The 22,422-nt window shown below is 51.1% G+C and overlaps 2 protein-coding genes across 4 annotated transcripts; one reads left to right on the top strand and one right to left on the bottom strand.

Annotated features, from left to right (window-relative positions):
- Positions 1–964: 964 nt before the first annotated feature.
- On the top strand, positions 965–7,701 carry LOC128273861 (pyruvate kinase-like). 3 transcript variants are annotated; one of them, XM_053011919.1, is made up of 5 exons: positions 3,539–3,784; positions 3,858–3,898; positions 5,317–6,697; positions 6,773–6,929; positions 7,000–7,701. In XM_053011919.1, exons 2-5 carry the CDS (start codon positions 3,860–3,862, stop codon positions 7,010–7,012), a joined length of 1,590 nt encoding a protein of 529 aa, XP_052867879.1. In that variant the 5' UTR covers positions 3,539–3,784; positions 3,858–3,859; the 3' UTR covers positions 7,013–7,701. The 3 variants fall into 3 exon arrangements, with proteins under 3 accessions (XP_052867880.1, XP_052867879.1, XP_052867878.1); XM_053011920.1 differs by lacking the exons at positions 3,539–3,784; positions 3,858–3,898 and adding an exon at positions 965–1,127; XM_053011918.1 differs by having other exon boundaries at positions 3,539–3,898.
- Positions 7,702–12,396: 4,695 nt separating this feature from the next.
- Positions 12,397–21,236, bottom strand: LOC128273860 (gamma-aminobutyric acid type B receptor subunit 2). Its single transcript, XM_053011917.1, has 10 exons — positions 20,301–21,236; positions 19,991–20,209; positions 19,482–19,777; positions 18,417–18,780; positions 18,008–18,343; positions 17,634–17,940; positions 16,046–16,118; positions 15,532–15,961; positions 13,391–13,559; positions 12,397–13,313 (listed from the first exon to the last, which is right to left on the bottom strand). The coding sequence occupies exons 1-10, from the start codon at positions 21,234–21,236 to the stop codon at positions 12,397–12,399; spliced, it is 4,047 nt and encodes a 1,348-aa protein (XP_052867877.1).
- Between the last annotated feature and the right edge of the window lie 1,186 nt (positions 21,237–22,422).

The raw sequence follows: 22,422 nt of genomic DNA, 5'->3' as shown, positions 1-22,422 counted from the left end.
TAATTTAAAATTGGACAATTGGGTCGTTAGCTGTTAGATTGAGGTCGACTGTTGGATGCAAAATCTGCCTTACAAAGTTAACTTTTTATTTAAATGTATACAGTATAATGTCGTACTCAACAACTTACTCAACTGTTAAGCCTCGGAAATATTAAATTTTAGAAGCTTAAATTAAATAATTCGTGTCATTCATAATTTATTTCAGATTAGTGTTCTTAGTTGCATTAAATTTTGATGGTGCATGTTTTTTATGCTCCGTCCGGTCCGTTTTACTTTTATGCTCGTTTCGGTTTAAGTGGGAGTTTCGATTTACAATTGGTTGGTTTACAATGGCCTAGTTAGCAATCCTACTGTTATCTATAGATATAACGGATTAACTCCAGCAGAAACTTCCTCACTTGGCCACTTGAGCCTTCAGTTAAACTTTTCTAAGATAGTTGGAGTACAATTTGATTTTCAAGCACGTTTGTATGTCGCATAAGTATAAGTAAAGGTTTTGTACTGATTCATGTTAAAACTAAAAGGATTTGCAAGATCTAGAGTTGTTAGGTATAATAAGATTAATGCGTAGTGTCATTTGGAAGCGTTTTGAATTTCAAAGATGCTAATATGTACTACAATATGAACAATCACTAGAACAAACAAATTGAAATTACTTTCAACTCAAACGGTTCTGCCTCGGTCTTCATTTCATATACATTTCACTTTCACAGCATCATGCCACGGGCGACCCGGGAAGTGGTAATCGCGTTGTCCGACAGATCATCGGAAGGTCGACGAAGGACGGTGCAATTCCAGTTTAAGTTATGCAAAAGCATCATTCGATCGGACTGACCGGCGAAGCTGTAAACACCCAAACACGCATACAGCGAAGCGATGCCACGAGCCGCGCGATTCTACGTTACCAGCCCCAGCGGCGGCACTGATAACTGGAAGTAACGCTCGGCTGAAGTCAGTTTTCTGGAACCCGTTGGTCGCGACGTTTGAAAGCATTCCCCGTCGTGTTCCGTGTTTTACGTTTTTAATCGTGTGTATTGTACCATTTTAAAACCCTACGACATTCTCAGCGGAACACCGTAATCCTGACCGATCGACAACTTTTGTTTTAGTTTGATAACCAGCCACAAGTGAGTATCAATTCGTGTGTCCTTTTGCCTAGACGAAATTGTATGTGGCGCAAACAGAATTGGCCAGCATCGCCTACGATCTCGATCTCGATCTCGGAACGCTTGCTCGACGATTGGTCGCTAATTCTTCCGAAAACTGCGTATAATTGCGTAAGCGTAAATCTCCGGCGGTGTGAATTGTGTTTGTCGCACGGAGCAGAATGGCGAGTATTTAGTTTGAGTTGCCCATTTTACTTCGCGTGACCTCTGCCTGACCTCCATGCTCGGTTCCGGAGCGAGCGTTACGCGTGTTAGAAGCGCCGTAACGCTCCCTGCCGCACTCACCGGTGGTGTTTTGCAAGCCCGCGGCATCGGCGGCCGCGGCCGTGCGTATGTGTGTGTGGGAATCCGCGTCCATCAGTCGCGGCCGAAACCGGCGTTGATCACGCTCCAGGAATAGTAATGGAACCATAAAGATTGAGACTGGAAATAAGGGTGGTAAAGTTGCGTCATATCGTTGTAGAACATGGGGACCATCCCAGACCTTGTCGAGTTTTGTCTGATTGTAAAACGTGTTATCGACACACTTATTAATTGAGAGCAGTAGAAGCGATAAGCGTCAGATAATGGGAGACAATGCCCATGGGCAGATCCTGTGGTTGATAGCGCCATTGGACTAAAACCACGGCTGCTAGGGGGATCTAGCAGGCCGTGACTAGTACGCATACTCTCACGCACACACACGATGGACACTTCGCTACAACGTGAGCAGTTGACGCACAGCTGTGCGTTTTCGGAGGATTTTTTCCAAGTACCGGTCGAGCAGAACTGAGCGTGTGTCATTCTCTCACGTGCCGCGAAATTGAACGTTGTCCGCGGTGAGCCGTCGCGCGGATTCCTAATCATTCGCTAACCAAATCTTGCCGGGAACTATTCTGGTGCTCTCTCGTTGAGTTTCGGTTTCGGAAAGGTGTCCATCTATCGTATACGGATTTTAATCCTGTCCAGTCGGTGTCCCTGTGAATCGTGTTCGCCGAGAGTGTTACTTTGCCGATAAAGGAACTATGGAGGTATGGTCGGGATTCGGATCGTTGTGATGTTAAAATCTGCGATTTTCGCACTTTCGTTCGTTAAGCTGCTTTCAAAAGATATAATAATGTTTTAGCGAACCATTAAGTAATAATTATGCTGAAGTGCTGCGATGGACATGAAAGCGAACAAAAGAAGATACAGCCAATAACAGCCGGGAGCACACACACAACGATGATACTTGGAATCAGATGATCGCGCACTCGTCTTCTTTTTATTTGAATCATTATTTGTGTCCGAAGTGATTGTTATGCTCCAGGTAGCAGCAGGCGCTTTCTGGATTCCGCGTGGTAGCTAGAAATTATGTTGTCCGTTCCGCACTATACATATGCTCGTAGTGCCGCATTCATTCTCTCTCACGTTCTGCTTTATTGGGGTGTTAGAAGAAACGGTACAAAATGCAATGTAAGCACGGTGCTTCTTTATTAAATTATCACAGTCTTGAGAAAAAACCTTCAGGCGTGCCCTTGAATTTTGTTTACAAGGAGAAAGGTGAAAGTGAAACTTTTCGGGACACCAATTTTTCAGCCATGCGTACGCATGCGTTTGCGCCCAAAATGGTCGTCATATCATAATTATTGGTGAATGAACCTATCGAACCAACGCGCGAGTTCACTCCGAATTCTAGCTCGACCGAAGCCTAATATCGGTTGAATGGCCTTGCGGGATGCACCCGAGCGATGGGGACAGGGTCCTCGGTCCGTGCCCCATACGTGGGTGGGTGGATTCTATTTTGGTAGAGAAGTCTCGCGCTCACCGAAACGGAAACTGTCATTTTGAAAACGCGACATGCGATGAAAAGATGGGAACGAAACACTTTAGCTCCCTAGCAATCGGTGTACCTTCGCCCGCTAGTTAGGACGCATAGTTAGTAGTCGTTGCGACGGCAACGCAAATTTGCCCATCACCTCGCCTCGGCGTCGTAAACGGTTTTCGGCCGAGGGAAAACGCCAGTGACGGAAGTGGAAATCAGTCGTAATCCTTGCCTGCTTGCCCTGCGGGTCAAATTCTTATTACGTTCTTGGTTGTTTTGAAATCAAACGTGCATAACTCTATTGCACAATCGCTAATCAAAACAAACCGATAATCCGGTCTCTGATGAACTGATGAACAGGACGTTCATTTGCCGTCCGCTCCTGGTGCACTTCAAAAACAGCCCAGTGCGGGTGCGGGATGCAAGCTACTACTACGCCGGTGCCACCGGTGCAAGCCTTCGGCACGCCGGCGGCCATCCTCGTCGGTGGTCGCCTGGTGTTCATTCGGCTCGGTCGGTAAAGGATGGCATTGTTCCAACGGAAACTGGCCTAGGTCAGCAGCAGCAGCTGCTCGGCCATCTTCATCAGAACGTACGTTCATTCCACTGCCGTCAGTTGAATCGTGCAAGTCTTGGCCCGGTTGCCGCGATTGTGCCAGCGATTGTTTGCGAAGCTACTGCTAGTGCTGGTTGGGACGGTGGTGCTAAGCGACCATTTGTTAGGAGCTTTTCTCACCTCGGTGCTACCGGTGGTCCGAACGGAAGTAGGCTTAAAGCGCCGCTACTCCACCAGGAACAGCGCTACTCTCCATCAACCGGCGCTCCGGCAAGCAGTGTAATTCGAGTTCCCCCCGCAGGGTGTCCTGATTTCCGTTTCCCCTCACTGATAAGTACCTTTAACCGTGCAGGGATGATGGTGTGGGTTTCGGACTACGATTTCGACCCTAAGGTAAGCGGACGGCGGCGCGGTGGTGCACCCGGTGCATCCCACTGCAATTGCCGCAGCAGCATCTACTCCTTCCCGTCACATCGCTCTGTGTCTCGCTCTCTGTGTGACTACCGTGTGCATACACTAACATCGCAGCAGGCCACAGGACCATCGACACCAACAATGGGCTGCTGAAATCACGCGTCCAAAATTGGCGTCCATGATCACGAAGAAAGAGACTCAGCAGAAGCCAGAAGGATGACGCGACGACTGGGTCAAGGTGTTGTCACGAAAGTTCACATATCTTCGCCTCCTGCCAAAAGTCACCAGGACAAGTGTACCGCGGATCGATGCTCTACTGAGCTCTATATTTATACTCGCCCGTCGTGCCTGATGCCACCAAGGCGTTACAATCGATCGATAAATGTTACGCTCGAGACCGCAGCCTCCGCGATCGGAACCGGGGAACAATCTCGCGTCGGTGCCAGCTGTATTATGTGATTCCGCAAACGGATTCCATTTGTTAGCATAATCACTCCGAATACTATTCATCGTTCTAGAAGATAACAGCGTTACACACGAGGCGGTATTTCCTAGTCCGAACGCGCGACCGGTGTGCCCTTGACCAAGGGCAAGTGGAAAATTATTTTCCACCCGCTATATTAATCGTCCGCGCCCGGTCGCGACGTGTGCGTGTCAAGCTCGTTTGTGTGGTGCCTTTTGTAGCGGTGTGAAATGTTGTGTACATCGAAAAAAGGCAGTACGCGATACTCTATTTGTATGTTTTCTGCGCTCCGATAAACCAACACACGTTGGTGACGCGAAGAGGAAGCCGTATTTTCTACTAATTATAGCTTCTTTCGCTGCTTTCTTTGGCCGAAAGAAGAAGCCTGTTAATAGATGATTAATCGAACAATCAATTTTGCCCTTACTCTTCTGGCTAATGAGAAATGCAAATGCACTCTCATAGCTGACGGCGCCCTGATTACATAAACCTCCGCGCCAACTGCTGTGTGCAATGTGTGTGCAGCGAGTGTTTCTTCGCGCACGTTTGCGCTGCACATGAGGCATTTTATCAAACTATAAACACTATTTTCTACTGTGCAGCGCTGTATACGCGGGCCGTGTGCAAGTCATGTGCACCGTTGTAGTGCATTGCAAACAGAATGCATTATCCAGCGTTAAGCGCCACTGAAATGCGTTATTTTCTTTCGCGTGCATTGAGTATTAGACTCAATTCACAACGAAAGGTGTTGTTTCTCATTAAGACGTGCTAATGAAGGTATTAGGATATATCAGAGTAGGCAAACGAGCGCAAGCTCTGGATGTGTCCATGTGTATGCTCTGTAGGTAACAATCTAAGTGTACATTTGTGTCCATAACTTATTTTAGCGTCTCCTAGAATCTGCTTATTGACGGTGCGTTTATTGCTCTTTTAGGGTCGGAAAATGAATCCGGAAGCGGTTTCGCATTTAGAGCACATGTGCTCGCTCGAGATCGACTCGACGACGCCGTTTGTGCGGCTGTCGGGCATCATCTGTACGATCGGGCCGGCCTCGGTGTCACCGGATATGCTGGAGAAGATGATGGCCACCGGGATGAACATCGCTCGGTTGAACTTTTCGCACGGCTCGCACGAGTACCACGCCGACACGATCAAGAACATCCGCGAGGCGGTCGCGAACTACTCGAAGAAGCTCGGCAAACCGTTCCCGCTGGCGATCGCGCTCGACACCAAGGGTCCGGAAATTCGCACCGGGCTGATTGAGGGCAGCGGCACGGGCGAGGTGGAACTGAAGAAGGGTGAAAAAATTCAGCTGACGACGAACAAGGATCACCTGGAGAAGGGCAACAAGGACAAGATCTATCTCGACTACGTGAACATCGTGAAGGTGGTGAAGCCGGGCGATCACGTGTTCGTGGACGATGGTCTGATTTCGCTCGTCGTCGACAGCATCTCGGGTGACACGCTCACGTGCACGGTAGAGAACGGAGGCATGTTGGGCTCGCGCAAGGGTGTTAATCTGCCGGGCGTGCCGGTGGATCTGCCGGCCGTCTCGGAGAAGGACAAGTCGGATCTGATGTTTGGCGTGGAGCAGGGTGTGGACGTAATCTTTGCCTCGTTCATTCGTAATGCGGCCGCCCTGAAGGACATCCGGGCTATCCTGGGCGAGAAGGGCAAACACATCAAGATCATCTCGAAGATCGAGAACCAGCAGGGCATGCAGAACCTGGACAAGATCATCGAGGCAACCGACGGCATTATGGTGGCGCGCGGTGACCTCGGTATCGAGATTCCGGCCGAGAAGGTGTTTTTGGCCCAGAAATCGATGATTGCCCGGTGCAACCGGGCCGGCAAGCCGGTCATCTGTGCCACCCAGATGCTGGAGTCGATGATCAAGAAGCCGCGCCCGACGCGTGCCGAAATCTCGGACGTGGCCAATGCCATCATCGATGGCGCCGATTGCGTGATGCTGTCGGGCGAGACGGCCAAGGGCGAGTATCCGCTCGAGTGTGTGCTGACGATGGCAAAGACTTGCAAGGAAGCGGAAGCCGCCCTGTGGCACCGCAATCTGTTCAAGGATCTGGTCGATACTACGCCAACCCCGCTGGACACCGCTGCCTCGATTGCGATTGCTGGGGCTGAAGCGGCCATCAAGATCCGGGCTGCTGCCATCATCGTGATTACGACTTCGGGCCGTTCGGCTCATCTAATTTCCAAGTACCGGCCGCGCTGCCCGATCATTGCCGTGACCCGGTTCCCACAGACCGCACGCCAGTGTCACCTGTACCGTGGCATTCTGCCCGTCATCTACGAAGGTAGGACAAGAATCAGGGCGGAGTGCATGGCTTTTAATGGCAAACCAATTAACGCGGTTTTTTTCGGATTTACAGAACCCACCCTGGAGGACTGGCTGAAGGATGTCGATGCACGCGTTCACCATGGGTTCGAGTTCGGCAAGGAGCGCGGCTTCCTGAAGCCAGGCAACCCGGTGGTCGTCGTGACTGGCTGGAAGCAGGGCTCCGGTTTCACCAACACCATCCGCGTGATGTATGTACCTGATAGCTTCAAAATTCCGAAGTTCACGCAATGAGGCCAAGTTTTTTTTCTCCCCCTGCAGCAATGTTGAATAAATAAGCGGCCCTGGGCGACCGTTTCTCTACTCAACACACTTCGACCCTCACTCCGGCGGGTCAGGTGACGCTCGACGTCAGCCGGGAGTCATTTTAACATAAAACGCACCATGTACGCCCCATTGCCATCAGGTGGGGTGGCGGCGCCTTCAAAAGGTCCCGTCCTCCTCATCACCGTCAACTCTGGCTCGTCTTTTACTTTCCCAAACAAGGAACTACCACGCTCCTGGGCAAACACCTTGTCCTTTTCTCCGGCAGTTCCACGCACGCGCACAGCATTAATTTATTGTATCTCCTAAAGTCTAAATTATTTCTCGCAAATGTTATCTCTCTACCGATAGTGATCCCCTAGGGAAACGTGATCGGAGTTTGGCCTAGCAGCGAATAAAAGGATTCTGTTCCCCCACGAGATTGGCAAGGTACCGTTTTCTGTTTGTTTCAGTGATATGCGAATTAGAAGGACAATTAAATTGGTCGAGGATTTAGCGGAACTGCGGGCGGGGAAGGTGGGAAAAGGGACAGAGCCGCCAAGCAACAGTCAACATCATGCAGAGGCGAACTCTTTCGTGCGTGTGTGTGTATATTGTTATGTGTGTATGCAAACAATTATCAAAATCGTTGAAAATATTGCTACTAATCGAGTAACGTGTATCGAAAGTGACACAATAAAACAAACATCTATAATCGTATTTACTTCTTCCATGTGTTCGCTTATGTTGAGAAATTAGTGAAATAAATTGTGCATCAGTTGAACACAATTTGATATTATCGCAAAAATCTAGTAATTCATTTTCATTTACGTTCTATTTGTAAAAAATCGTTATTTTAAACATACTCTCTTTTTCTTTCTTTTGGCGCTACAACCGCTGAGCAGTCTTGGCCTGCACCAAAGACAATGTTACTCTCTGATGCTCTTTTTCTGTAACATTAATTTTTACGGACGGGATTGTTAGCCCCGCGCCAACCCCCCTCTGTCACGCTGGTATCGGGAATCGAAACCATGGCCGGTTGAGTGACAACCGATCCCGGGATTCGAACCCAGGCCAGCTGCGCTGACAGCGAAGAGCGTTACCGACTGCTCTATCAGAGGGGATAAACATACTCTCAGCGCCATCTATTTGTCAGTTTCGGAGATGGTGCGTGAAGGATCACGGTGTGCCGTTTTTAACGATTTTTATATTGCACGTGATGATTTTGAATTTTGAAATTTAATTCATATTTAATTTCATGTTTAATGAAACAATGAAAATTTGTTGGTTTAAAATAGTGTAACTAAAAATCATAAACTGTCATTTAAATTAAAAAATCTCTACATCAAAAACCATTACCATTCAGCATCAGCTTTTCACTATTCCAAGGTTCGACCTAGCGAGAAGAAATCCATATTCCGTAATCTATATTCATTCAATCCATATTTATTCAATACCATACGGAGTTTCGTATGATTCGCTTTCTTTCCGGTTTCTGAATTAAACAGTTTGGGTCCGAAACGTTCTTTTTAAAATGATTTTGCTTTTTATTAATTGCCGACCACAGCTATCGCTTTCCTGCCATCGTTCACCTGGATTGCTAGGATTCCATTGTTTTAAAATTACATGATTCTCTCCTTACCTGCGTGTAGTTTTCGTTGGCATGCCCTCACACGCACAAACCCACACACACACACGCACGTTTTAATCTAGTTCTCCAATTACTTGGTTTCGGTTCAAAATGTGTGTGTGAGTGTGCATGTGTGTCTATGAGAAATAGTTTGTCGCTTCCTTTCATCGTTCGTCCTTATGTGTTTACGTGTCACGCATTGATTTCCATCTTTTGTTCTCTTCCTACCAAAAAGTACTTTGCCAACGTTTTTCGCTCTATTCGTACAGTTTTGTATTTTCAAGCCAGATTTTGTGAGTGTTTTTGTTGCTTTTCGTTTTTATTTTCAAACAACCAAACACAGAAATCATATCATTTGAATATCCTAAAAATCATTCTCAGCCCTAGCTGCTAAACATTGGTTTTCGGTCTTTCCGTCCGTCTTTATTTTTAACTTTTAATTACCCTACACGATCTGTCGATTACGGTCTACGGATTTGTAACACATCAATCGTTCGCCTTACATAAGAACTGACACGATGGCTATCCTGCCGTCTGCTGTGTATTGTTGTTTGTGTGAGAATGTGTGTGTGTGTGTGTTCGTGGTATCGAAGGGATGCCAACCGCGGCAAACCCTGCTAGGCTATTTAATTGATCAACGATCTCTCGTAATTCACTAGAAAATTGCTTACGTACCGACGGTAGCAGACCTTTCCCGGGCGCCTTTCTGTGCCGTCGTATGCATCTTCGTGTGTGTGTGTGTGGGTCCTTTTTCTCAAGTGACCTCCATGTGTGTTGGGTGTGTAAAAAGTGTCGGTGTCGAGTGGCCACTAGGATGCCTAACCTAGCAGGGGCTGCAGTAGAACATTCCATACATGCGTCTGTGGCACTACATTTTTCGACTATCCTCTGGCGCGGTCTACTCAGCGCGTCTACTACAGGCGTCCTGTTGGCTACATATGCAAGTAATGCTGCCGTGCGCGGCATATTGACCTAATACATACGGACTTTATACGGACTGTGTATGTCGTACGGAACGGTAGTATGGGTTTGTTTTCCTATTTACCTACTTCCTTGTATGGTTCATTTTCTTGTTTTCTATTTCGTTTCCACAATGTAAATGATTTACTTTTCTTATTAGTTCGTTTTGCTTTCGTTCGTCCCAGAGTTTTCTGTCTTCATTGCGCGGCTGCGTGTGATTGTGCAGAGCAGTGTTCAGTGCACCGCCACTTTTCGTCTTCTGGTTGTTATTTTCTTCTTCGTTGGACACATTGTAACTTGTTGTATGTTTCGTTTCTCCATTTCGTACTGTAAGCATCTCCCGCCAGTGTACATGTGTGTAGGTGTGAGTTTTATGGGTTTTGCATTCTGTAATAAGGTGTGTCATATCATAAACATTCGATCGGATTGCATCGGAGCGCGATCCACGTGAAGTTATTGCGGCTGGACTACGAGATAGAGATGAGCGTTCTGTGTGACCTGTGTAACAGGGGATCGTAAATTTAAGGATGTGCGTTCGATTTACCCAAATGCGCCTCCGTTCTTTTGCGAGATTGACTAGTGCGTTGGCTACAATTTTGAAACAAAAAACAAACCATTGTTTAACATATTTTATTTAAAATACTTAAGACTCGATTGAGCTGGGCCCCGAAACGAAACGGTTCCTGCTGATGAGAAGCCTGTCTGTTTGAGGTATTTAAAAATAAACGTATCTTTGGCTCAACTCTCGGTAGAATCTATGCGATCTGTGTGCCACAAAACCTAACGCACAATCAAACTTAACCATCTATCTAGCGTTTGTAACAAACATCGAACTATTGACGCTGCAGTGTGGCACCAACTCGTTCTGGAGAGCCTCACGAAAAAAGCTGCCAGAAGTCGGTAAATCCTTGAGCTGATTCCGTGTAGCTGAATGTCAACACAGGGACCAACGCGCCTTTTAAGTTTACTATGGTGCTCGGGTTTACTATGGGGGTTAAAAAAAAGGAATGTACCTAATCGGTGATAACGGTTTCATATTTACAAACTGCTCCTGCGGGCGGGCAGGCTACTGTGTGTGTGAAATACTTTGTCTGTTGTCTTTAACAATTGTCTTAACCACTAAATGAGCTATAATGTCTGAGTAATCCATTCGCCCGGCTCGCTGCTGAGGTTTGCGCGTTTCGTAGAACGAAAACTTCGATGGGACACAGTGTTGGCTGCTGCTGAAGTGATCCCTCGCTAGGCCGCCCCATTCCGATAGATTCGAAGCCTCCTGGCTGAGTCCGACGGACGGACTGCGTTGCGGATGCGGGTCCTGGCTCGCTTGTGGGTGCATTTCCGGGCGCGTATACTAAGAACAATGGGTGCACGCGTGTCTGTGTGTGAGTGTGTTGGAGTGCAGGATGTTAGCAGGATGACGCTAGTGACGAGTGCACGAGCAGTGTGTGGCGGTCGTAAATTAGAATATTCGGTTCGTTTGTTCGGTAGTAGGAAGACGATTGTACTTATTTCTCTGCCTCATTTTCGTTCACTTTAAAGTAGTAGTAATAGTAATAGTAGTGCTAGTAGTTGTAGTAGTTGTAGTAGCAGCAGTAGTGTTAAGTCTTACGCACTACACTCTGCTCCTTGTATATCTAATACCTTGAACGCGCTCTGTTTTAAAGTACAAACTGTTTGTTACTCGCTCACACACACTCACGCACACACACACACACCTTCATGGGCAAGTTTGACTTTGTTTTGCCAACCTCGCCGTTGTTGTTGCGTTTCCTAATGAACCTTGCACGAACACAGACTGGATTGATTGATATTATCATTAATTTGCGGTTTCATTGACTGAGTTGTTTGTTTTCCTTGTTGTTTGTTGCTTCCGACCGGCACTCACGTCATTCACCGGCTCACTCACCCTATTGTGTCTTTCATTCCTTCCCAACACACGCTTTATAAACATTCTTTACACGTTATCAGCTGCGTTTTGCCCCCTTTTAATCCTAAAGTCAGCCACCGGCAGCCAGTCCTGGCTGGCCTAACACTGGGTTGCTCAGAACCCAGCTTCTCTAGATATTATCCCGTTTGCCGTCCATTGTGCGCAAAGTATATGGTACAGTTTTCGCTTACACGACTTCTTAACTACAGGTTACAAGCTTAAACATCGATTCGATATGGAGATCATTAAAAACCCAATAACGGAGGTGCCCGAGTTGGCAGCGCCCGAAAAGGTGCAAACGAACGCCAAACCTGCCCTGGGAAGCCTCGGGAGGCCAGCCTACACGAAACAACTGTAACAAAAGTATCCCACGGGGGGGTATCAAAACCACGGAGCTCTGTGACGTCCGCATCCTGGCTCGTTGAGCCTCGTCGTGCCAGGTCGTGCTCTCCCGTCCCCATCGTCATTCGTTCGTTTCGTATTTGTTTTGGTTCTATTCTAGGTTTTTGTGTATTTAAACGGCTTGCATCACTAGGTTTGAAACGTTTAATTAGCTAACAGTCACGATTATCAAAAAACAATCTATCCTAAAACGGGGAATGGCTACACACTGTTTGGGGTTGGGCGCGGGTAGGCGTTACGGTAACGCGTAACGCGCACAGAAAGCGGCCACACACACAAGCGTCAACTTTTGCAATCGAAAACATTCGACTTTGCGACTCCCCTCCCGAGACCCAAAAAGGTTCGTTCCGCGGATCACGGATCCGCGGTGAGCATTCGGCATTCGCACATCGACTCTATCCGCGAAAAGGTGGGAAAATGTGGGGCAAGGGGAGAGGGTCGTGGCGGTTAGGGGCTCTACTGAGAGGTGTGCGCTCTGCCGCAGGGACCGCAAGGTTTACAAATACTCAACAATATCACATTTAATCGATATATTAGGGCAACTGGCGCCTACCATGTTCCTAGCTCGGTACCTAGACTCCTTCTCGTTCAGGAGCTTCCTAAAGATGGGCAAGATGGCCGTCTCGCCGTCGAGCAGCTCCGACTCGGAGCACGCACCGTACAGGTTCGGCTTCGACGCCGAACCCTCCTTCTTGCGGTGCCGGCCCGACGTGCCGTGGTGCCCGGCGCTACCGTCGGCCGTGCCCCGCGAGTCGCTTCCGGTCGATCGGTGCTTCCGGTCGATCGTCCCACCGACGACGGCACTGCCGCCGCCGGGGGCCACGTTCGGACTTGAGTGGTGGTGCGAGTGCTGCGACTTGGTCAGCCTCCGGGACGTCACTTTGGTCGGAGTGACGTACGGTCCCGCGTTAGGCCCGGGCGCCACCACTGCCGCCGTCCCCACGGCGCCCACCGCCGATACGGTGGCCGTCGAGCTGGCCGCCGTCGAGCACATGGAGGACGCGGAGAAGTGCGGATAGTCGCGCTGCTCCCGCTCGCTGTCCGTCTCGCTCTGACAGGCCGTGCTCTTGTGCTGCTGCTTGTGCCGGTGCTTGGTACGGTTCTTCTCCGACACGCTGCGCTGGATTGGCCCGGGAGACGTCGTCGCACTATTGTCGTACTCATACTGCTGCTGCGGCGGCTGTTGCTGTGGAGCCGTCTGCGGCTGCTGCTGGGGCGGCGGCTGCTGTCCGAGGTGGCCGTGGTCCGGGCAGCGGTTCGCACTCTGATGGGACCGCGGTGATTGTCGCTGGTGCTGCTTGGCGTGCGAAAGTGTGTGCGTGTCCCAGAGGTCGCTCTGCGACACCACAAAGTTCCCCTTCAGCGATGACGTCATCTGTACGCTGACGCGCCGCGACCCATCGCTGCTCATATCTGGAACGGAACAGAGATGGATCAAATGAGCGGAGGCTGGGGACTTCGGAGTGATCGGCCGCAGGAGCCTCACGCACCTCCTCTGCTTTTGCTGGTCGCCTTCGAGTGGTGGCACAACTGGTTCAGCTCCGTGGTCGAGTGCGTTATCGAGGTCGTCGAGCTGCAGTTGGCCTGCGTGCTGAACTTCGCGACCGCCGTTGGGCCGTTCGACCGCTCGCGGTCGTCCTCGTACAAGCGGTGGTGATCCTGCGGAGAAAAAACGGAGGGCGAAGGAGAATCTTAGACCTCTTTTCTTCTCTCTCGGCAGCGCAGGATCGTGGACGAGCAAGTTTCGGGGGGTTGCTCGAAGAGTCAGCTCGATGGTGCGCGGCAATCATTTACCAGCTGGAGGAGATTATAGTTAAGCGCTTGATGTTTGTGTTTTATGTCCTTTTCATTGTTCGGCTCGGTGCAGCACCGACCGTTTTCGGAAGCGGCTGTTCCGAAGAGCAGCCACTCAACCGGAACGGGCCCGGCCGATGTCTGCCTAGAATGGCTTTTGATGAGCCTTCTGATCTGAAAATTAATAAGTTGCCACCGAAGCAACAGAGCGAGAAAGAGAGAGAGTGCCCGGCCCTTGCCAGGACAGCGTTCAAGTAACTCCAATTGCGGCGCTACAAGTTGGGCAAGCTGCCAATGAGGCCACCAGTGGCGGTGGTGGCGGCCCTAAAACAAAAGGGCGCAAAAGGGCTGGGAAATCGATGCTGCAGGCCAAAACATCGCACATAACTGTTGGTCAATCGTTTGACGCTAGATTAATGGTTATTTATTTAAAACAGCACGGGTCGGCGGGCCGTCGGAGGCCTATGCGACCGTGTTGGCAACGCCCAAGAAAATTGGGTTTTCAGATCGCCGAGAGGAAATTGGATGGTTCACTTGTAAAATAAAATAAGGTCCCATTGGAATTAAGTAATTTAATAATAAATTTATCTTCTCAAACACACATTGCAAAGACTAACTAACGCTACATAGACAAAAGCAAGAATAAAACGGACGATCAATTAATCATTTCGTCAGCAAACTTTTTCTACGAAAACGAGGTCCCTTTTCAACATTAAGGTCATACATAATACATAGATTCACTTCAAATGCGCCTTCGTTGGGCTACCTATAAAATTCATTTCCAACATGGAATATGTTTGACATAGGTCCAACTTCTGTTGGAAAGTAGTTCATAAAACATGAAGTTGGTCATTGCCCTCTTTCTAACTTTAGCCACACCGTATGGACATCTAATTTCTCTGGATCTTTAATTTCTCCGGAGGCAATCGAACCATTTCTGAACCGGATACGGCAATACTTGGAGAGATTAGCATTGGATTATTTATGAAACCATCGTTAGACGAAAGGTAAACCCGGAAACCATTCAACCCCAAATCGTCCTTCGGTTTGAATATGAGATCGTTGAGTGTAAGGGACGTGACATTATGAACTGTTGAAACCCAGGAAAAAGCTCATTTGGGAACGATGTTGTTGGCGCCGCAAATTGGACAGTTCGAAAACCGGTACCCCAAGCAATGAGACCAGCAATACTCATTTGGAACGGACATCACACCACCGCATGATGGTTGCAGACTCTCCATAAATACGTAGAACTCTGGGTTGGAAACCAGCTCCCAGTTCCAGGCAGCTGGCGATTAGTAATTAAAAGAACCAAACACGGAGTCGAATAAGCTGAGCTACGGCTCTCTGGGGTCCAGAATCATCTTGTCCACAAGTCGTTAAATTTTCGGTTAATATCACCATTCTGTTAATGCTATTTACAATGCTCCAAAACGAGGACACAATGTTCCAGCGCATGGTAGATATGGTACAATCCGAACAGAATCTGCCCGTTCCGAAACACCAAGCTGGCCTGGCCTGGCGAGGAGGTACCTTCGATAGTTGTGCGCCGTCAACATCAGCAAACGACCCAAACGGTTTTTGTTTCCGAAATGGGGAAGCGCTTTAAATGTTGTACCGTGCGCCTTCTGTTTCGCAGTTAATCCGGATGATTGAATTTGAATCCGGTTCGCCGGGAGTTCTGCCGACCCATCCGACTGCCGTCTCAAGATGCAGGCAGGGGATTGTAACGCGCGCGCACACCACCCCGAAGGCACCGACATTTGCTGGGGCCCGGGAATAATTACGGTTCGCCCGGAGGTACTGCCGAAAGCGTAATTGCATTTTATATTCTTACCACCGTTTGCGTTTGCTGCTGCTGCTGGTGGAGCTGCCGTGCGCCCGGTGACCACTTGGAGCCGGGCGTCAGGGACTCCCGGCGGACGTCGTTGAACATCGGCTTGCTCGGGTCCACCGGCACGCTGGTGCTGCTGACGTTGATCGACTGCGTGGCCTGCGTGGACTGGGTCTTGGCGGCCGGCGGTGCTGCGGCCACCGGTTGGCTGCCCGGCGGCGGCGCAGCACTAGCACTAACGCCTGCTGCTGCCGAGGGTAGACTGGTGGCGGCCGCGATGGACGCTAGTCCCGCACCGGCACCCACCGCCATCGTGGTGATGGCCGTGGCCAGGTTCGAGCGGGACGCGGAGTGCGCGTTGGCCACCAGGGCCACCGCTTTGGCCGGCGGCTCCTCGCCGGGCAGTACCACCGTCGTTTTCTTCTGCTTTCGACTGTGCGGGGGGAAAACGGGACAACGAAACACGGACAGGAAGTAGCAACGGAGCGGATCGACTCGCTTTTATCATTTAAATTACCTTTCCGGACCAGCCGAGTCTAGCGTGTCGTTGCTGGAGCCCACGCTGCCGATCGAGGTGAAATCAGTTCCTTCTGGAGAGAAATAGAGCGTAGGAGAGAGAGAGAAAAAGAGACGTAGAAAAAATGTACTAACCACCGGGCAAACAGGTCTCGTTAGTAACGGAGTTTGCTGATGGCACCGGAAATGTGGAAGGCAACATAGTCCGCAGACCTCGAAACTCGACCGATGCACGAAGGTCGAATTTGTAATAGATGCACGACCGAGGCAAACCGAGCTGATAGGTGGGTCAATAAGTAGTTAAGCTAATAAAGGTTTAATAGAATATGTGTTGGTATTCATTTACACGATAGTATCTTAGGTACGGACCAAGTGAAAAAGTTTATTAACTTGAACGGGTAACATGAAAACGGCATTGCAAAGAGTATGTTCCAAACAACCGTCAAAGAATGAATTTTCGAAAATATCAAAAATACCGTAGATGCAGAGATGCAGATCGCAAAATGCATAAACATGCAACACGGAGAAATTGCTTTTGAAATTGGCAAAGTTTTTTCTGTTTCTGTTGTGCTTCTGTTTTGCAATGAACGGCTGCTCCAGCAGAACGATGGAGAATTCCACAAGTCGAGGACAAAAGAGGTAAAAATGTTTGATACGAAGGTCAGGGTGTATACGAGTACATAATTTAGACACTAAATATATGCCCTCCAGTAAACAGGAAATCTATGTTTTCTTGTAATATTTTTAGAAACAATAGTTAAGGGTAGTTCTGTTATAAAAAATTCCAGTTGATTACTTATCAAAGCCTTGGTTGTTTCTTGCATTGTCCGGTTCGTTGCACCGGAAAACACCACTCATTACCCGCTACTGCACCGAATTCAACGCGCCGGCAACATGGCGTTCACGGAAATCAAATCAGCATTAAAACGGAAGCCGCGGGCAAGCCGGCTCGCTACCAGAGCACGGTGGGTGGAAGTTAAATATTACTTTAATCAAAAGGCGGCAAAAAAGTCGAACGTCTGCTGATAGAGGAACACGAATCCCCATCCGTGGAGCGGGAACACGTGCGGAACAACAGCGCTATGGAGGTGATTTAACATCGGAAAGCTCGTCCTCGGCCGCCGCCGACGACGACGGCGTGACAGTTGGCAGCGTGATAAGGAGTCATTAAGCCGGGCGCAGAGAACCCTCGACCACATTAAGCCGTTACCGTTTAGGACACACCGTGTCACTGGCGGAACGATTATATGGTACCGTTCCACCAGAAGGGGGGCGCGCGCTGTCAAGAAGATGCCGAGCTCAAGGCCGACCCACGGCAGATGGCAGGTACAGAGTCGGGTGAGTGGGTTGTTTTGGAAACTGTAAAAACCCCAAACCATTACTGCCAACGCCACACGCGGCAATTAATACACGTGGGCTTTCTATAATAACCGTTACGTCGGGTGGGCCGGTAGGTGGGTGGTCGTTTCAGAGGCCGGGTTCCTAGAACCCGGTGCGATGTCAAGGTGCTGTCCCTGCGTAGGAGCCTGATTTATGGAGCTCCTTTCAAGTCGTGTTTTGGAGTGTAGCGCTACACGACGGGTACGTACCGCTGGCGTAGTCCTTTTTGACCTGCACCTTGACGGACTCCTTGTTGATGTCCGGCTCAGAAGAGGACGCCTCCAGGCCGATCCAGGCCCGCGCTTCGGGCCCGAGCCGCTTGATGAGGGCCTGCAGCTCGGCCTCCTTGTCCATCAGGACCTTCCGGAAGCGGCAGTTTGTCTGCTTGACGTCGCGCATCCGCTGCTCCAGCTCGCAAACCGACGAATCCCGGCGGTTCTTCGACCCGGCAGGCCGCAACGTGGCCCGCACTTTCTTGTCCACCACGCCACTCGGGTTACGTTTCAGCTCCACCAGCTGCGGGAGATGACCAAGTAGGGAATTTGAACAGTGTGCTTGTCGGGTCGTCGACTCACAGTACTACCTTTGGGACGAACACCAGGAACAGGGTGGCCGTCGTGCAGAAGATGATGAAGAGCGAGATCAGGATGAACACGGCGTCCTTGCGATCGGACAGGACGAGCGCGATGGCGGCCCCCATCACGCACATGATGACGCAGTTGTACACCGACAGGCCGACGTGCTTGGAGTCGTTCAGCGCCGGTATGGACACGTGGCGCGTTTCCCACGCCAGAAAGGCACCGAAGATGAGCAGCAGCCCCTTGTACGCGTAGATGACGCCGATGAAGATGTTCATCTGGTTCGACTGGCAGTACTCGTTCTCCTGCACGATGATCACGTCCTCCAGGGTTGGATGTTCCTGCGTGTGCCGGTAATACGAAACGTTGATACGTTAATACGCTTAGGTTACCATGGCCGCGCCCGGCACTTACCGAGGGTTCGATGTACTTCGTTTCACGGTAGAACGGATCGGCGACCTGCCAGGTCGTCATGATGGCCAGATCAAGCGCCAGCAGGACGCCGACCACGATGAAGAGCTGGTAGTCTTTGATCACCTTCTTGTTAAGCTTGAGGTCCGTGAAGATGGAGTGTACCCGCCAGGTCTTGGAGAACATGGCACCAAACGCCAGACTGAATCCGGCCATCAGCAGCCAGGCGCGCGCCGTGCAGATGTACGGGAACGCGGCCACACTGCTCAGCCCACTGTCCAGCCCGAGGAATATCACGCTCAGGTACGTCAGGATGCACCCGATGATGATGAGATTGTTCAGATGCGGACTCGACATTTTGATGTACCTGCGGGTGGGGTGATTGCACTCGTTAGACACTCGTTTGCGGACGGTCTGCTTCTACCCACCAAAGGTGTGTAATTAAATTATCCAACTCATTAAAACTTTTTAATAAACCATAAACCAAGGGGTGAACTGCTGCTGCCTTTATGCTGCATGTTTTTTCGACGCCTTCTCTGATTACCTGTTGAACCTGCTCTACTCTGCGCTCCGGGTGTGCGGGTTAGCAAAACGCATCCTTTGAGGATGCAGAAAAGCAAAATTTCAGAAACAAGGCAATAAACTAACTAAACGCCTTAAAGTATGCTACAACGGTTGCGGTGTCCTATTACTTTTCCATAGCTCTTTTCGGCCACAAATGGTCACAAACCATAAAAAAGAAGAAAAAACCGGTGATGGCCCTGAGAAAGGGACGAGAAACACACATCCTGAGAGGAAAACTGATGAGCTCTGGGGAACGGGGTACTGTTAATCCCAGAAGAGCGTAGCCGAGCGTAGTGCAGAAACCAGGAAAAAGTCGGCGCATCTGCGTCGTCGGTACGTCGTATCGTATTAATAGACACGGTCCCGTGCGTCGAGGGACCTGGGCCCTTCAACCATTACACGTCCGAAACTAATTATTCAAACTCCATTAAGTCACGGGCACGGGTCTGCACGGGACAAATGGGGCCGCGCGTTTCGCGTGTCACCGCTTAGCGTGCCACTTACCGTTGGTTGCGGAACTTGATGTTGACGGCCAGGAACACGGTCGCCATGACGATGCCGAGCGAGGACGTGCTGGCCAGCACGACGAAGATCGTAATGTTCACCTGGCTGTGCTCGATGATGCGCAGCGTGCGATCCTTCGGCGGGCTACGGCCGACCCACTTGAGCGGGTGGCCCAGGCTCAGGTCCAGTCGCCCGTTCAGCGAGTTGTACTCCCCGATCTTCACCTCCTGCCCGTTCTGGAACTGCTCCAGCAGGAAGCTCGCCTTCCGCTCGTTGTTGTAGAACCGCACCGGGCCCTGGTGTGTGTCAATCGAGTGGAAAGCGATACGCCACATTAGCGTCCGCCAGATGGACGATAAAATTGGATGTGCCAACGACACGGCACGGAATATGGAACATGGAACGTAGACAAACATTAGCGTTGATGGAGGGAGATTTTTATCGCCGTCCGGGCCCGGGACTGTCCGGGCGCACGCGACAAAGCACACACAGTCCACTGCGCTACCTACCGTGACGCCCTCGAAGCTGGTGTTCTTGAGCGCCTCTAAAAATATGTCCTCCCACTGCTTCACCCGGTATTCGAAGCGGGCCAGCGAGTGCTCCTTGCGCTGCGACACGTACTGGATGGCGCTCGCCACCGCCCAGATCCCGTCGTACGTGTAGCCGTGGAACCGCGAGTACTCACTGCCCCGCCGGCTGTTGTACTCGGTCAGGTATTCGTCGGCCGTCTGGAAGCAGAGAAATCAGAGCGCAGCTCGGTTAGTTCAACGGAACGGATCGAAGCTCGTCGCTCAACAGGTAACGATGCCGGATACGTACGATGCCGGATATCGTGATGTCGCCGCTCGTCGACAGGGGCAGCAGGTCGACCAGAATCGTCGACTCCAGGGCCGTGGCGACCTGGTCCACCGCACAGTCGGTGTCGTTCTCGGCCCACCAGTCGTGGCCGTACGTGCCGCCCATCACGAGCCACTGGTAGGAGCGCCCGTACATGTCCAGCTTGAAGGCCTCACAGAAGACGCGCCGGGCCCAGAACGCGTCGAAGTTGCCGTAGATAATACGGACGTCCTTCTCGCGCAGCTTGCGCAGCGATTCCTCCACGTCGTACACGAAGCTCTGCGTCTCGACCACGTCCAGCCCGAGCGCGTCCAGGTCCGCGACCATGTGGTTGTGCGGGAGCGAGTAGCGCGGCTCGTTCTGGTAGATCGTGCCGATGCGCGTCCAGTTGAACTCCTTCAGCAGCGCCAGCCGGGGCGCATTGAACGCGTTCTCCGACGGGACCACGCGGAAGAAGTTCGGGAACGCGTCCTTCGTGAACATTGGGTGCGTGTCGGCGTACGACAGCTGCGTCAGGTGCCAGTGCTTGCTGGCCTTCGCGATCGGGTCGGTGACATGGGTGCAGGCGGCCCCGAACAGCATCAGCTTGTGGGGCCCCGAGTGCATCATGTCGAAGAACGACTTCATGCCGACGGCCGCGTTACACTCGGTGTCGTTCCACCACATGTGCAGCCGGTAGTTGCGCAGGATCGTCGAGTGCTCGTTGACGTGGTCCAGCGCCAGCTTGACGCTCGGCATCACGCCCCGGCCGGTCTCGCCGTTCTCGACGCGCTCGCCGTACGGGAAGAAGCCCGCGATGTACACGTCCATCCGGTGGCTGGCCGAGCCCCGGCCGGACGAGCCGCTCGCGCCCCGCGTCCCCACGAACACTAGCACCGTGTGGGCGAAGATCAGCACCAGCACCGTCGACGAATGCATGGCGGCCGCTCCAGAGCTTCCCGGGGCCGGACCCGGGTTTCGAGTTTCACCAAATTCCCTGGGCCGCCGCCAAGATGGCCGCCGTCACACTGCGTACGCCTAGGTGCGGAATGTGTGTCGGTGTGCGGGCGATCGATTTCGGATTAGCGGGGGGAGGGCTTTGTTTCGCCACCTGACTCCTGAGGGCTGCTCCCCCGACGCGGCTACTTGCGTACGGTTCTCGGTGACGTTGATGCGATCCGACCGGTTCCGTGATTCGGTTCCGTGAAGCTCCACCAGCTATTCTTTTTCTTCTTCTCTCGTGTGCCCCCCACTGGGTCGCTCCCGTTCGTTCTCGCTGGTGCCGCAGGTGACCTTCGCCGTTTCACCGTCGAGTTCGGCCGGACCACCGAGTTTGCCCGGCCAGTGCGCCTGCAGTGATTCCGATCCGATACAGTAAACAACCATTCATCTGGCCTATGTGGGAGAGAGTGAGAGAAAAACGCACATTAGGATCAACGGTTTAATGGCCCACCCGAGCATGTGTGTGTGTCGAGGACGATACGTTATCAGATTTCCGTTAGCGGTAACGGATCGGCTCGGGCTCGGGCATCGATACCAGCAGCAGCCGCCAGCGAAAATCGTCCATCATGGCCAAATAAATCTTCGAACCGCGACTTCCGTGGCAGGTAATATCGGAGGACGCCTTCGGAGACCACACCAGAACGGAAATCGAGAGCAAAAGGGATAGAGTTCGCCCGCAGAGAAAGTGAGAAAGGGGGAGCCCAGGTGTTTGGTTTATGTTGTGCCAAAAGTGGCCTCACGCCGAGCGCTCGCGGTTCGCGGCATAATTTGTCACAGGCACCTGGGCGGTCGACGACGTCACGGTGGAGACTTTGGTTTATCCGAACGCGGTTGTCGGTCACGCCAGCCACGGAAAAGTGAGCCGTCGACTACAATTAATGAAGTGTTGGTGGGAATCCGCCCGGAACCGCCGAACCCGGATCATCAATAAGGATTTAGGGCCTCGGCTGTGGGCGGGCGCGGGCTTAAGTAAACGACGCTCTCTCTCTCTCTCTGGAGACCTCGAGGTGGGCCGATTTATGTGGTTACGACATCGGAACTCGAGTCGGACTGAGCAATAAAACGCGCAAAAGTGAAGACGATGTCCGCACCCGGTTGGTGTCAGTTTCTCAAAACTGTCAGA

Source organism: Anopheles cruzii, chromosome 3 (assembly GCF_943734635.1).
Source record: "Anopheles cruzii chromosome 3, idAnoCruzAS_RS32_06, whole genome shotgun sequence".
Classification (NCBI taxonomy): Eukaryota; Metazoa; Arthropoda; class Insecta; order Diptera; family Culicidae; genus Anopheles; species Anopheles cruzii.
The sequence above is the reverse complement of the archived record's forward strand: the minus strand, read 5'-3'. Positions and strand labels throughout refer to the sequence as shown.

Excerpts from the sequence above, each read along its gene's own strand:
- LOC128273861 (XM_053011919.1), top strand. The coding sequence starts at position 3,860 with ATGATGGTGTGGGTTTCGGACTACGATTTCGACCCTAAG. Across the intron at positions 3,899-5,316 it reads ACTACGATTTCGACCCTAAG|GGTCGGAAAATGAATCCGGA; the intron begins GTAAGCGGACGG and ends TTGCTCTTTTAG. Across the intron at positions 6,698-6,772 it reads TCTGCCCGTCATCTACGAAG|AACCCACCCTGGAGGACTGG; the intron begins GTAGGACAAGAA and ends TCGGATTTACAG.
- LOC128273860 (XM_053011917.1), bottom strand. The coding sequence starts at position 21,236 with ATGCATTCGTCGACGGTGCTGGTGCTGATCTTCGCCCACACGGTGCTA. Across the intron at positions 20,210-20,300 it reads ACATCACGATATCCGGCATC|ACGGCCGACGAATACCTGAC; the intron begins GTACGTATCCGG and ends CTCTGCTTCCAG. Across the intron at positions 18,781-19,481 it reads ATCAAGTTCCGCAACCAACG|GTACATCAAAATGTCGAGTC; the intron begins GTAAGTGGCACG and ends CCCCACCCGCAG.